We start from the raw sequence: 15,355 nt of genomic DNA, 5'->3' as shown, positions 1-15,355 counted from the left end.
CTTGGTTTCCACCCCAAGAGAAGTTTGGGTGGTTCCTCCAGTTAGGATTGTAAGTGTTCCCATACTGATTTGTCTGACCCCTATTTGCATTACCCACAAAATAGACAGACTCTAGATTAACTGGGCATAGGTCACTCATGTGACCCTTTCCACATACTTCACAAAATATTTGAACTTGTTGCACTGGTTGGGCTTGTTGTGTGTTAATAACCAAGGTAATCTGATTGACTTGGTTGGTCAATGTGGAAATTTGCGCTGATAATGCAGAGACGACATCTAACTCGAGAACCCCTGCAGATTTTTGCATTGTGTGTCTACCCATCTCTCATTGCCAATCAAGATTGCTTTTGGAGAATTTGTTCAATAATGCATATATCTCATCGAAGCTTTTCTATAACACTTGACCTCCAGCTGCAACATCTACCATAATCTTTGTCTCAGGATGTAGCCCTTCTATGAAACTGTGAGCTCACTTCATTTGTCTGATTGTGATGAGGACGGCCTCTGAGCAGCCCCTTGAACCTTTCCCAAGCTGAGTATAAGGACTCCTCCGATTTATGTTTGAAGGTGAATATCTCACTTCTGATCTTTACAGTTTTGCCTGAAGGGAAGAACCTTGCCAAAATTTCCTCGCCAGATCATTCCATGATATAATAGAATTAGTTGGTTCTACCTTCAACCATCGCTTTGCTTCGCCCAACCGAGAAAACGGGAACAATGTAAGCCTCACATAGTCTTGAGTGACTCTGTTAGTGATATAAGTATCACTAATCTCCAAGAAGTTCAGGATGTGTTGTTGTGGATCCTCGTGTGGAAGACCCGTAAATTGCCCATTCGCATATAGTAGCTGGATCATGCTCTGTTTCAGCTCAAGTGCCCAGTGATTCTGGGCTTCACAATGTTGGTGGTGACATAAACAATGATGGGCATCGCCACCTCCTGAACATCCATATATTGCTCCTCTGCCATATCCACAGGAAATTGAACAAGTGCTTGAAGATTATTTGTGTCCCTTGCTTCCCTCAACCTCCTGTGAAATATTCTCTCAGGTTCTGACCCTTCGCATTCAATCAAGGTTCCTGAGAGCAGAGCAACAATTAAGTAACATTAGACTTGACGAAATAAACAATTAAAGCTAAAACTAGAAAGCAGTCAATATTCAAGTCCCCGACAACGGTGCCAAAAACTTGTTGCTCCCAGATGCACATGCAAGTATATGTGGTCGTACAAGTAATAAAATGACAAGTCGAGTATCGAACCCATAGAGACTTGCATTAACTACCTACTAAATTCACCAAGATTGTTATTCAGTCGAGTCAATCCGAGTTCAAAAGTGTGATTATACTAAACAATAATTCTATCTAGTAACTAAATTATCAAGCAGCAATGGTTGTTGTGTATTCAGTAGAGCCGAATATTCCAGGGTTGTGATCGATTCACCAATCCTTTTGTGTTCTAGTTAACTCTCTCTTTCATACAATTCACTCATGGTTGCTTATTAATTGAACAATTGCTCTCGTAGCCTTCTCCCGAAGTACTACTCGCATATTCAAAATAGATTAACGTCTATATTCCTATGAAATCAATCTATTAAGAACGCATTAAGATTACGATATTTAATTAAGCACGATGCCTAGGTATATTCCTATCATAACCACAAATCCTCCTCCCCTAGAGTTAAGATCACGCTCTTTTCAATTCTTCTCTAATCTAAACATGGCTTTCCCAAGCATAGCATAGATAGTAAATAGATTCTAACTGTTTGCCAGACAATTAAGCAATTAATCACAGAATTAAAGAAACAATCACATATTGGTAAATTTTAATAAAGTTAAGTCAACGTTAAACAATAATATTCATGGCTAAATCACAACCCCAGAATTATGGATTTTAGCCACTCATGATAATATCAAACAATTTTATAATATTGGATAATTGAAAATACTAAGAAAAGATGAAGAAAACTGAGATATCCTCGCTCCCGGATGTTCCTCGTGGGTATGTTTTCTTCAAAGTGACGTATCCCCCCTCAAAATAGGCTTAGTCTTGCTTTTATACGCGTTTAGTAGGTCTTAGGACGAAATAACCTTGTCCCGGAAAAAGTTGGAGAAATTCCCGTCACCAGCGCCCAGGACAGCGTAGGACGCTAGCCCTGGCGCTGGCCCTTTGAACATTCTGTAAACTGCGCCACAGGTAGCGTGGGGCGTTGCCTGTGGCGCTGGAAATCCACCTTTTTCATTTTTTTCTCCTTTTGGCTCTAATCTCGCACCTTTTGCCCTCTATTGCCTCCGGGTGATTCCTACATATAAAAATACCACAAACTAACATAAATCAATACATTTTACATCTGAAATCCACGAAACACGAGTAAAATATGAAGCGATATACATATAAATATATATACTTTAAGCAATGTATCACCTGGTAATCAAATGACCCCTTAAAATTTAATCCTTTAATTAGTGTAAACATATGTATACTTTCGAAATATACAAAGCTGCACAAGGTAATTTTCATTCATTCATAAAAGTGACAGAGATTAGCTCTCTCTTCTCTTGATTTATTTTGCCTATATTGAGTAGAAAGGTTATCCGAATATAGGCAGATCCACATCAGCAATTTCTCAGCGTTGACCCGTCTTAGAAAAGCCTCCATTAATGTGCATTTATCCACGTGTTATCCAACATTAATTATTTAACAAATCCTCAAAAGTTGTTTATTATTGGATCAAATCTTGTACTCTCTCCTAGTCACCTTAGACACAACTATTAATAGCTACATTCGCAATTACGCGGCGATCTCCTTATAAAAGCCCCACACTTTTCTCTCTTTTTCCTCTTAACCGTTCACTAATTCAACTCTGTGTTTCTCATTTCTCGCCCCCTAAATAGCTGCTTTATCTAATTATAATTTCAAACTCTATATATTATCCCCCTTAATCTTCTTTTGTTTTTACAACTTAGATAATTAGTATTTGCAAATTAACAAAAAGACTATAAAAATTATAGTGCTGCCATGGCTGCCAATCTCTCAGTAGTTCTACCTCGTGTCCTCATCGTCTCTAGACGTACCGTTCGCAAAAACAAGTTCGTCGATTTTGTTGGTACGTTACTTCTTCGTCTTGTCTCTCTTCATTTTTTCACATTTAAATGGAAAAAAGTTCTTAAAAAAAATTGTTGGGTTTTCATTGTGTTATTTTCAGGAGAATATCATCTTGATCTTATAGTAAGTTATGGAGCTGTACCCGTGATTGTACCACGTGTTTCAGGGGTCCATATGTTATTAGACAGTTTTGAACCAATTCACGGTGTTCTTCTCTGTGAAGGAGAAGACATAGACCCTTCTCTATACAATGATGAACTCTCTGATCTTTCCCCTGAAGAATTGGAAGAAATCAGGAGATTACACGCTAGTGATACTGCAATTGACAAAGAAAAAGACACAATTGAACTCAGATTAGCTAAGCTTTGTCTAGAAAGGAACATACCTTATTTAGGTATATGCAGAGGTTCACAAGTACTAAATGTTGCATGTGGGGGCACCCTTTTACAAGATATTGGCAAAGAAATATCAATAAACCTACCTGAAAATCAGAGGGTAAGTCACATGGATTATGATAATTACGATGGTCATAGGCATGTGATCAACGTCGTCGCGAAAACGCCGTTGCACCACTGGTTTGAGGATTCTTTAGAAGATGAAAAAATGGAAATTTCAGTCAATAGTTATCACCACCAAGGAGTTAAAAAATTGGCTCAGAGGTTTGTTCCTATGGCATTTGCACCTGATGGTTTAATAGAAGGATTTTATGATCCAGATGCTTATAATCCTACAGAAGGTAAGTTTATTATGGGACTTCAATTTCATCCTGAACGAATGAGGCAATCCGATACTGATGAATTTGATTATCCTGGATGTACATTTGCTTATCAGGTAACAAGAAATTGTCACATGTATATATATATATATAGTATAGCACTATATTGTACTACTTCTTGTTATCTTTTTCTTACCCTATGTTGAATGTTATTTTGGCAGGAGTTTGTGAAGGCTGTAGTTGCTTATCAAAAGAAGTTAATTAACAGCTCAATCAGAATACAAAAACCGTTGAAGCTTAATCAAGAAATGGAGAAAAAGAGGAAAATTATAGTCAGAAGTTTTTCCCTTGCTAGAGATATATATGAAAAAGGTCGAACAATGCAGCCATCTAAAACTGCAGACTTAGATGCAGGAGCAGAATTCCTTGAGGTAGGACATGATTCTCAGCAGCTTTACACCACATTTATACAAAGTTATGCACTACTAACGGCAGATTTAGGACGGATTTTGTGGGTTCAACTAAACTTACTGACTCTATCACATAAATTCACCTGTATAATAAAACTTGATTATGTCAATTTTGCAGTCTAATACAGCATTGAGTTTGGCACAAGAGGCAAGGTTAATGCAAATGGGAGCAACAGTAAGGAATGCATCATCCTATTTGGAGAAACTGAAGATGAATGAAGAAAAAGAGGCATTGGCGAGGAAAGTAATGGGGAAAATGTCAATGGAGCAACTATCTGATCTCAAGTCATTTTACCATATGATGGGACAGATTTGTTCAGAAGTTTTGGAGAGAAAATTCCAAGGAATTGTTAATGAAGTTACCTTTTGAGATCTATCTGCACGAGTTCTCGGTTTTAAGCTTTATTTGTTGTCAAGTTTATGTACTTGTAAAGTCACGTGAATGAAAATGTCAGCTTAGTAGTAAAGTTCTTTTTTCCCCTTCATGTGTAGCATGTACTTATTTTACTGGGCGCCCTAATTCCTAATTAAGTTATCAATAAGCTTTGGTTATTTTAAGGAGCAAAATCACAGCTAGTTATCCATGAACGGCATTGAAGGCCATTTGTTTTTCTTTTTCTGCAACGTAGAATATATATTGAAGTGGTAAAAGATGGATTTAGGGTCTAAAGTCGGTGAATCAAAGAAATACCATTTATAATTTAGATACTCCAGTATATCTATGCGATTATTAACTTATCACACTTATATATATGATTTGAATAAAGAAGTAGCTGGATCTACGTAAGTTTTGCTCAAACTAGTCCGTCTTAAAGGCGTAGGAGAAGGATATGGACACTCCAACCCATGCATTTCAATGCTTAAATGTTGCAGATCATAATATCATCATCTGAATCATGAAGGTTTTTCACGCTCTTTCCTACGGGAGAAAAAGGAAAAGGATATGGACACTCCAATCTGTTACTGTAGAACGGCTCTACTCTACATAAAAATGACAGAATAAAATATCAGCTCCTTTTATCAACAACTGCCTGGTCCACTTCAGTTTGCGGTAGCAAGTCTAAGGTTGAGCTTGAGTGCCGATAAAACTGACATAAGAACAAGATTAATCAATCACACATGATCAAGAAGACACTAAAATGCAGTTCTATTGCTTTTTTAATATCTAATGTCGTGGCAAAAAACACATAAGCTATATTTGCGTTCTAAGTTAGCAATGAGAACATTGTAGTGTAGCAATGCAAACCAAATAACTATTAAAAAAAAAAAAAGATAACACAAATACAGCATAGACAAAGAAAACTGTTGGATCCACTGTTGAGAATCGGAAAGAGAAGAATCAATGTACTAAGCCCATCTTCAAAAAAGTGCTTCTCCTAAAAAGAAAGGTAAAGAGGGAACTGAAAGAAGGAAAGTAATTGTGGCTGCCAAATGAAACTAAAAATAGTTGGTTGGAATGTGAGGGGACTAAACGACAAAGAAAAAAGAAATATGGTGAATATATATATATATATATATATATATATATTTGTATCTACTGGAAACAAAGTCTGCTCTTCAAATCTCTCCTTCATTCGACAACTTGGGGCAGCAGGTGGGTGGAATGGGCAGTAATGGATGCACAAGGAAGTAGTGGAGGAATCATTGTGTTTTGGGATAAAAGATGGAATTGCAAAGAAAAATTATTTGGGCTCCACTCTGTAACAGTATTTCTGAAAGAATCAAACACAGGTTTTAGTTGTATCTTTCCGGAGTTTATGGGCCTTGTAACAGGAAAGAGGAAGAAAGAATCGTGGCAAGAGTTGGCAGAAACCAGTGATCTGGCAGAACTTCCATGAGCAATTGGAGGAGACTTCAATGTTGTAAGATTTCAGGACAAAAAAACTGGGAGAATAATTGGCCTTGAAAGATGTTATGGAGAACAAAGGAAGCGCCTAAAGAAGCTTGCTTTGGTTGGGTAGCAGCAAAAGATGCTTGCGTAACTCAAGTTGCATTACAGAGAAGAGGCTGTTCTCTCTGCAACAGGTGTATTTTATGTGAAGATGCAATTGAAACCAGCAATCATCTCCTTTTTCATTGCAAATTCACTTGGCAGAATTGGTCCCTCATTCTTATATATCTTTGGAGTTCTTTGGGTGATGCCCCAGGATGTGAGAAGTCTATATCTTGCTGGCAGGGTCAAAAGATTGAGAAAAGTAGAAGGCAAATATGGAAGACTATGCCATTATGCATCACGGGGATTATATGGTTGGAAAGAAATTAGTAGATATATCAAAGGAAGGATACAACACTCTTCTTTTGTAAAGTATAGATATCTAGAATCTTTGTATTCAAGTTATAGGTTTAATATGTTTGACAACCCAGCCTTTCTTTTGGAATTTCTTGATGCAATGATGCTGTAACTATGTAGACGAACTTGATGCTCTCTGTTGTACTTCTATAGTACCTCCTTGGTACTATTTATTAATAAAATACGTTAATTTATCAAAAAAAAAAGCATAGAGAAGTAGGGTTTGGGTCAGAAGTCCAACTCTTCCCAACTAAACAAGCACATTAGCTAAGTTCCTCTTCCTGTGATCTGCTTATAGTGTATCTATCATTGACCCGGGGGGGGGGACAGAGAGAAAAAGACAGACAGACAGAAAAAGATCCAGATAATAGTAAACAGATATTAACACAGCCATCGGCCTCAATTATATTAGCTCCCATTGTTTGAATCCCCATTTGAATTACCAAAATAGATATGTAGAAGATAGATGTCGAGGGAATTGTACCTCTGCTACAACTTCTTCGCAATGACGGCCCAACTCTTGGCATTTAGATGCTCCAGACTCCCTTACTGAATTAATTTTTGCAGTTACTGCATCCGCCTAATGAAAAAGGTGGTATTTAAGTATGGAGCAAACCCGAACAAGATATACTGTTTTAGCAAATAAAGACATGATAACAGTACCTCTGCAAGCACACCTTCCACCTCTTTTTGCCTTGCTTCAAGACCATGCCTCTTTGATTCCATTTCCAAATTAAAAAATTTCATTTCTTTGGCAGCCTCCTCACAACTAAGATCTCTTTCTTTCTTTAATTGCTTTCTTAATTCTTCCAATTGGTCCGCTGGATAAGATATGTATTTAGTGTTGGAGGTAAGAGGAAATTACAGATGAAAGTAATAAAACAGCTAAAAGTACGCTTACCTTTTCCTTGCCTTTCAACTAGTTTAGCTTCAAGGGATTTGTCCAGTACTTCCTCATCACTCAGCTTTTGTTTGAGAACCTTAATATCTTTCTCAATAGATTTAGTTGAATTAACCTGTCAGTATCATTCATATTATTTTGGCAAAATGTAAAGGGATTCATGACTGCTTTGCTTAGAATGATGACTATCAAGGACAAAAATAGGGTAGAACTCTAGACAATAATGGTCTATAGCGAGTGACTCTCACAACTTTAAATTTCACCGTAATCATTCTTAGACTTCGTTGTTTTTTCCTTCTTTTTCTTTTTAAAAAAAAGGAAAACAATATACAACCAAAAGAAGAAATTAAGTGGCATATGTTGATGTGAAATTCGAACAGTTCCATGTCATCAACGGAATTCAGAATATTTGACATCTTATATCAGAATGCACAAGGATTTAGTTCAAGTTTTCATACATGGACTTAAACAAAGAAATAATTCACATATATTTCTCAGCCCCATTATACACATGTTAGCTATTCATAAATTATTCCTTTTCCTTATTCTACTGAATAAATATTTCACTTGTTTCCATACAATAGTAAATGCAACAACAACAACAATAACAACAACAACAACAACAAACCCAGTAGTTTCCCACAAGTGGGGTCTGGGGAGGGTAAGATTTACGCAACCTTACACATACCCCTGGAAGGGCAGAGAGGTTGTTTCCAACAGACCCTCGGCTAGAGAACGACTAGAGAACGACTGAAAAAGAAAAGGTAATTGCAACAAGTAGGAATAACAGCAAGATGAACTAAGATTGAATCCAACATACAATAGTAAATGCATTCAAATAAAATAATTTATAATGGAAAATTAAGAGGTATCCTCTGAAAAATGCAGAAGAGCTATGAAATATTACTAATCAAACAAAAGAGCTAAGAAAAACTTTATCTCAAAACAAGACATGCAAATACAGCAGAAAATGATAACCTGCTCCTGTATAGCCTGCATCTGATTGAAGTGCTTGGACATTTTTTGGTGAGCCTGATATTGAAAAGACAAGATTTAACAATAATAAAAAACAAATAAAAGCAAAATGAGAGTGAATGTCACCAAACATTTCCACTCAAAGTTGTACATCATAACAATTTCATTGCATCTGGTATGAAGGTAACAGTTTTTACATGCAAGCGTACATGTCATATATTAGTTATAATCATCCCAGCCAACTCTTCTTCAGAATGAGAAAATTTGAATGCAGACGATACATTCACTCAAATTCTTTCTTTTGCAATTTTCTATTTTCCCTTCTCAAGAAATAGCTTACAACATGTCCAGCAGCAAACTGTCCACACATGCCAATCAAATATTCTTACCTTGTATAATAAGCTGCTAAGATCTAGTAAACAATTATCCAGTCAATTGGACGCATAACTAAACACTTTGTGACTTTTTACTCGTGCAATGTAGAAAAGGGTGATTTGGCCAAATAGGCTGTTTCTTCCTGGCCAAGTAGCACATTCGTGCAAAAGGAGATGTCATGACTCATGAGGCACTCATGCAAGGAGTAAACCACTCGAATAAGAGGTTAGTACAAAAAAGTTCTGCAAGTTTTCTTGTCAAAGATTTTTCTGTTCTACTTAAAACCAGTAACGTAGAATCAAGGAGTTAAGATTCTATCTATATTGTTATTAATTGATCAGAAATCAAAGTTCAAACAAACTCAAACAGGTCAAAAATAAAAGATTATATATTATGAGTATGAAAGCAAATGGACGCTTGATTTCTTCTAGTGAAGCGAAGATACTAGTACATAGTACTTGTTAGTTATTACAAGATAGGAAAGTAATATAGCATTTTGCATGTGAAGTACCTTTGTGTAAACCTCAAGAATGGAAGTTTTATTTTGAAAAGACTGCATTGCTGCTCTTTCAGCATTCCTTGCCTCAGCTTGAAATGATTTCTTTTCCTCCAGTGCTCTCTAAAAATTTCAAATAGTCAAAAGATAACACTTCAAATGTGGGAAAAGCTGTAGTAACTTGATATCAGAGGAGCAAGTGCAGAAAATTTGTGATTAATCTCACCAATAGAATATGTACTGATCTAACTAAAAGACAGGTAGAGTTATTGAAACCAAGCGACATGCAGCAAAGAACCAAGTGATATTGTTTTAGCAAATAAAGATCAAGAATCTTGGCACTTCTTCGAAAAAGCTTAGCTACTAAAGTAGAGAGTCAAATTTTCAAGAGAACTTGAATTACCAACACAGAAACAAAGTCTACTGCTTAAGAATTTTGACCATGAACTTTTAGAACAATTCAACCATGAATCTTAGCTTGTGCCACGCAGTCCAGTTCAATCTAGCCAGCAAAAAAGAACAAAGGAAGATATGTCATAGGCAGGGTACTATTCTACCACTAGATAACTGGTGCAGGCAGATATGTCATAGGTTCACCAAAGAAAAGAAAGAAAAAAAAAAAGCAAACAAATCCAGCTTAGAAACTTTAGCTTCAGCATGTAAATAAGTCATATTTGAAATTGTATTCGAGATAAATATATCTGCAAGTGTAATGTCATCAAACCCTTGCCTTGACAAATAACAAATCACATCCTTTGCACAAGATATCTAGAAGACATAGTTGATGCAGATACTAAATTTAAACAAGCTCAAGGGTCCATAATAAAACTCGTACCTGAAGCTTAACCGGTGATTGGACAATCTTAGAACGTAAATTGGCATTTTCATGAACAGCTTGCACCAACACAAAGTCTGCATTAGAAATCTGGAAGGAGGCGCAAATGCAAATGTTATATTAGGTTAGAAACATATACTCCCTCTGTCCCAATTTATGTGATGCACTTTCCTTTTCAAACAGTCCCAAAAAAGAAAGAAACCATTCTATTTTATAAACAATTTAACTTTGAACTTCCCATTTTACTCTATACAAATTTCTATGACTTGTTTTACACAAGTTTCAAAAGTCTTTCATTCTCTCTTAAACTCCGTGTTCAGTCAAACGGCATATCATAAAATGGGACGGAAAGAAATCTTTTTGGAACCAGCATAAATCCTAAATGAATATTAAACACATTTAAATTGCATTGAGGAAAATGTAGATAAGAGGAAATATTACTAAAGTCTCAAATATATTGGCTAAGAGCTATGTTCTAGCTTGTATTGAATAATAACAATTGGACCAAGGGTACGGCCTAGCGGCCAATGAAGTCGGGGAAAATCATGGAAAACCAAGGTTCAAATGCCAACAGAGACGCAAAAGCACCAGATATTTTTCCCATCTAACTATACCTTGGTAGGTAGAGTTACTCGGTACTTTTGATGGGAAGTAGCAAATACCTGTTGAAATAGTCGAGGTGCGTACAAGATGCACAGACACTACTATGATACAATCAAAACTACGTTTCAATTCAAAGTAAGTTGGGGTCGGTAATACCAATCCTCATTGACCATGTCGCTTCATTTAAACTTATTTCATACTAATATTATACGGAATACAAAATTAAAATAAAAGGTACTAGATCAAACAAAAGAAGCCAGGAATTCTTTGTAAATTAGACATAGAGAAGGCATATGATCATGTCAACTGGAACTTCTTGTTGAAAATGTTAGACAAAATGGGTTTTGGGGAGAAATGGATCAAATGGATAAAACATTGCATCTCCACTGTTAGATTCTCTATTCTTATTAATGGATCTCCTGAAGGATTCTTTCCTGCATACAGAGGTTTAAGACAAGGAGACCCTCTGTCTCCTTTTCTATTCATATTAGCAATGGAAGGTCTTAACAATATGGTCAAGACAGCAAGAAATCAGGGTTAGATCAAAGGTTTTGAGGTAGCCAAAAATGGAAACAATAGTCTGGAGGTTACACATCTCCAGTATGCTGATGACACTTTAATTTTTTTGATGCAAAAGAGGAACAACTGAGGTTCCTGAGAATTATCTTGGTACTATTTGAAGGCATTTCAGGACTGCACATCAATTGGAGAAAAAGCCACTTGTTCCCCGTCAATGAAGTTCCTGAAATGGAGCAACTGGCAATGATCTTGAGTGGAAAAGTAGGAAGCCTACCTACTATTTACTTTGGTATGCCCTTGGGAGCAAAGTCTAAATCTAAGGTGATTTGGAATTCTGTTATTGAAAAATGTGAAAAGAAGCTGGCTAGATGGAAATCCCAATATTTGTCTTTGGGAGATAGATGCAGGGGTTATTCAGAGGCTTGATAGACTTAGAAGATCCTTTCTTTGGCAAGGAAACAAAGAAAAAGGGGTTGTTCATTTGGTTAAGTGGAAATCTCTTACAATTGGCAAAGCTCATGGTGGTTCAGGCATTAGGAACCTGAAGAACCAAAAAAAGGCCCTAAAGATGAAATGGTTATGGAGGTACTCACAGGAAATTGAAACCTTATGGGGCAAGGTAATCAAAGCTAAATATGAAGAGGAAGACAAGTGGGTATCAAACGTAGTTAATACAACATATGGAGTTAGTTTATGGAAGCCCATTAGGTCACTTTGGCCTGTGATGAAGAGTCATTCTTCCATCAGAGTAAATAATGGCAACAAAACTTCCTTTTGGAAAGATAATTGGTTGGGAGTTGGCTGTTTAAAAGAACTCTTCCCTGATATATATGGTTTAGTTCAACATCAGCATAGAACAATAGTTGAAGTATGGACTCCCCAAGGTTGGGATCTTATATTTAGGAGGATGTTAAATGACTAGGAGGTGGCTAGGTTGACTGAGTTTTACGAACAATTGGAAGACTTTAAAGGGTTACAGAGTGGGGTGGATACACTATGGTGGCAGGGACACAACAAAGGTATGTATAAGGTGAGTTCAGCATACAAGCTCTTAAACCATTCAAATAAGCAATTAACTAATTGGCCATGGAAGCATATTTGGAAAGTAAAAGTTCCATATAAGGTAGCTTGTTTTACTTGCCTGCTAGCAAATGAGGTTGTCTTGACCCAAGACAATCTCAAAAAGAGAGGGATTCCACTTTGTTCAAGGTGCTTTCTATGTGGGGAAACAGCTGAGACAATCAGCCATCTATTTCATCACTGCAGGACAACAAATCAGCTATGGAAAATCTTTATTAATCTCAGAGGTATAGCTTGGACAATGCCTAGTAAGATTACTGAAGTGCTTTTTAGCTGTGATGAAGCTGGAGCTGGAGCAAGAGACAGAGATAGAGATAGATGGAGGACTGTCCCAGCATGTATTTGGTGGACAATCTGGAAAGAAAGGAATTCTTGATGTTTTGACGACAGAAGCAACTCAGTACAGAAGATCAAACTAAATTGTGTTTTACTTTTTTTGTTTTTGGTGTAAGCAGAGCTACACAGAGGACACTATGTCAATCCTAGATATTCTAGAACTTTGCTAGGACTGCATAGCAGAACTTTTCTTTTCTTTTGCCTACTTGTAAATATGGTTTCAGTACAACCTATGTACTGATTTGATTAATATATACAAATATGTTACCATCTCAAAAAAAAAAAAAAAAAGTTCTCTCCATTTTTTACTAGCATATAAATCTTTGACAGGACTAAATAGATCCCTGAAAACGTAAGACCTAAAGTAAGGCAACACCATGACAATCGGCAATTCATGAAGCAAATATGATGTTAGAAGGAGCTAACAATCCAAACAACTAACCTTCTCATCCATCTCTTTAGACCTCTCCTTGAGTTTTTTTAATGAGGCCTTCAAGGACATTTGGTGATTGTTAAGACCAGAAATGGTTTGCCTTAGTTCCTTAACATTAGAGTCTATTTCTTGAACCAGAGGCATCTCCCTTTCTCTTGATTCAGTATATTCTGCAATCTCTTCGTTTATCTGCGAGGCACAATGTAAGTAACTCGAGAGTAACTTTGAAAAACAAGCTTCCAGTCAAAAAGTTTTTACAACTTGAGATACCTGAGATATTCTAGCCTCCACAGCTCGTCGTTGCTCATCAATGAGAGTCAGCTCTTCCACAATCGGACTTATAGCACTTAATTTAGTGTCCCTATATTTATCAAGGACATATAAAAAAGAAAAATCGATATGTTTGCCTCAGCACTAACAGAATAAAACGAATTTATGTGCAGGCAATTGGGCTACAGTTGTTCCAGAAAAAAAAAAGAATGGGAGAGAGAAATGGACCTGTGAAGAGAAAAATTGAGCATGGCGCCGACAAAGAACCTAGTGCGTTCAGGGTCAGGCTTGATTAAATCCCTGAGAGTAAATGGCTCGGGACAATCTAAAGTAGTCAACATCTCCCGTATCTTATGAAACAAATTCATGATCCGAAACGAGTCCACATGAACATCGGGGTTCTCTAGGTGCTCCAGAGCCGCAAAATCCACCTGGTCATCATCTTCCCTAGCAACCAAAAAAAAAATCAGAAAAATAATGAAAAGGATTAGGGCTTTTGCCCTAAAGGGTGGCAGGGGTGGAAGAAATGTACTGAACTGGAGAGAGTCGACATGGAGAAGAACGGTGGAGTAGAGGTTGGTGACGAAGTCGGGAGTGGGTTTGAGGAGATCTTGGTCGGAGACGGTGGCTAGTTGAGATTCGGCTAATACGGCGATGATGTCTTGCCGGGAGAGTGTTGGATAATCAAATCTCGACATTATGGAAATGGCGGAGAGCAGTAAAGAGATAGTGCCCCTTGTTTAGTTGTGGAGGTTATCGGCGGTGTGCCAGCACATACACACACTACGCCAACAAATTGTTCCCGCCAATACCAAAAGGAAGAGGGTATTTTTATTCAAACAAATTTTATTGTCCAATTAAAGAGTGAATATTTTCCTACTGTATTATATTTCAAATAGTGGCTAAAAGTATGTTTGGCCAAGTTGGAAGTTTCGAAAAGTATTTTTTTTAAAAATTATTTTTCAAAAAAGTAATTTTGTAAAAAACAGTTTGAGTTTGGCTAATCAATTTGAAAAATACTTTTAAGCAAAACTTTTCAAAAAGTATTATTAAGTATTAAATTACGGATAAGGACATAAAGAGATTTACTTAATAGTTAATATTATATAAGTAGATAAATTATTATAAATATTCATTATGAAGGACAATAATTAAGCCTTTTATTTTATTTAAGTAAAATATAAAAATAAAATTTGAAAGTACTTTATTCTTTCATGATAATTTAAATATATCAAAAAAACATTCAACAAATATGAAAGTTCACCCCAAAAGTCATTATATAATATTTAATAGTAGTTTAAACTAAGCAAGATTATTTGGGTATATATAATATTTTGCTAAGGGTATTTTTAATATGAAGAAAATTCAAAACTGCTTATGCTTATGCTTATGCTTCTACTTCAGGGAATAAGCTATTTTTTTTCCGTTTCTCAAAAATTACTTATGTTTCTATCCAAAAGTACTTTTTCTCCACTAAAAACTTGTCTAAACACCTAAGTTAAGAAAAAAGTACTTTTTTGAACTCCAATATTATTCCTTAAGTTCCGACTACACATTTCAAATTACTTATGGTATTTTTATTTAAATTTTATTTTCGGAATAAAAAAGTGGCTATTTTCCAGTTAAATTTCAAATAGTAGCTAAACTCTAATTAGGATGGGTAAAAAATGGCTATTTTCCAATTTCTTCCAAAATACAAGGAAGAGGCCAGAAAAGGAATTGGGTTTCTAATCTTTGCTGATTCAACAAGCCAGGCCCATACAAGCTCAGGTTAGCACATTAGGCCCATATAAGCCCAGGTGCTATTGGATTGGAAATCCTTATTCGCGCCGCTCTTTGTACAATGACAACCAAATATTGACAAGATGAATGACGGTTACCAGCCACCTTTGTTCCAACGTATTATAAGTCAAATTAATAGATCACTCAAAAACAAATAACAGGTAAACATATAT

At 36.2% G+C, this 15,355-nt stretch overlaps 2 protein-coding genes across 4 annotated transcripts; one reads left to right on the top strand and one right to left on the bottom strand.

Annotated features, from left to right (window-relative positions):
- Positions 1–1,880: 1,880 nt before the first annotated feature.
- On the bottom strand, positions 1,881–14,244 carry LOC104114269 (kinetochore protein NUF2 homolog). Of its 3 annotated transcripts, none has more exons than XM_033660787.2 (11): positions 13,938–14,244; positions 13,629–13,847; positions 13,401–13,491; positions 13,140–13,319; positions 10,160–10,249; positions 9,340–9,447; positions 8,457–8,510; positions 7,479–7,593; positions 7,241–7,398; positions 7,062–7,157; positions 1,881–2,299 (listed from the first exon to the last, which is right to left on the bottom strand). In XM_033660787.2, the coding sequence occupies exons 1-11, from the start codon at positions 14,096–14,098 to the stop codon at positions 2,258–2,260; spliced, it is 1,314 nt and encodes a 437-aa protein (XP_033516678.1). In that variant the 5' UTR covers positions 14,099–14,244; the 3' UTR covers positions 1,881–2,257. The 3 variants fall into 3 exon arrangements, with proteins under 3 accessions (XP_033516678.1, XP_009622956.1, XP_070051271.1); XM_009624661.4 differs by lacking the exon at positions 1,881–2,299 and adding an exon at positions 5,119–5,375; XM_070195170.1 differs by lacking the exon at positions 1,881–2,299 and adding an exon at positions 5,119–5,375 and having other exon boundaries at positions 13,629–13,842; positions 13,938–14,091.
- On the top strand, positions 2,847–4,754 carry LOC104114268 (putative glutamine amidotransferase GAT1_2.1). The gene is made up of 4 exons (XM_009624660.4): positions 2,847–3,103; positions 3,203–3,933; positions 4,039–4,248; positions 4,406–4,754. Exons 1-4 carry the CDS (start codon positions 3,016–3,018, stop codon positions 4,655–4,657), a joined length of 1,281 nt encoding a protein of 426 aa, XP_009622955.1. The 5' UTR covers positions 2,847–3,015; the 3' UTR covers positions 4,658–4,754.
- Positions 14,245–15,355: the final 1,111 nt, after the last annotated feature.

The sequence above is a fragment of the Nicotiana tomentosiformis genome, chromosome 2 (assembly GCF_000390325.3).
Source record: "Nicotiana tomentosiformis chromosome 2, ASM39032v3, whole genome shotgun sequence".
Classification (NCBI taxonomy): domain Eukaryota; kingdom Viridiplantae; phylum Streptophyta; class Magnoliopsida; order Solanales; family Solanaceae; genus Nicotiana; species Nicotiana tomentosiformis.
The sequence above is the reverse complement of the archived record's forward strand: the minus strand, read 5'-3'. Positions and strand labels throughout refer to the sequence as shown.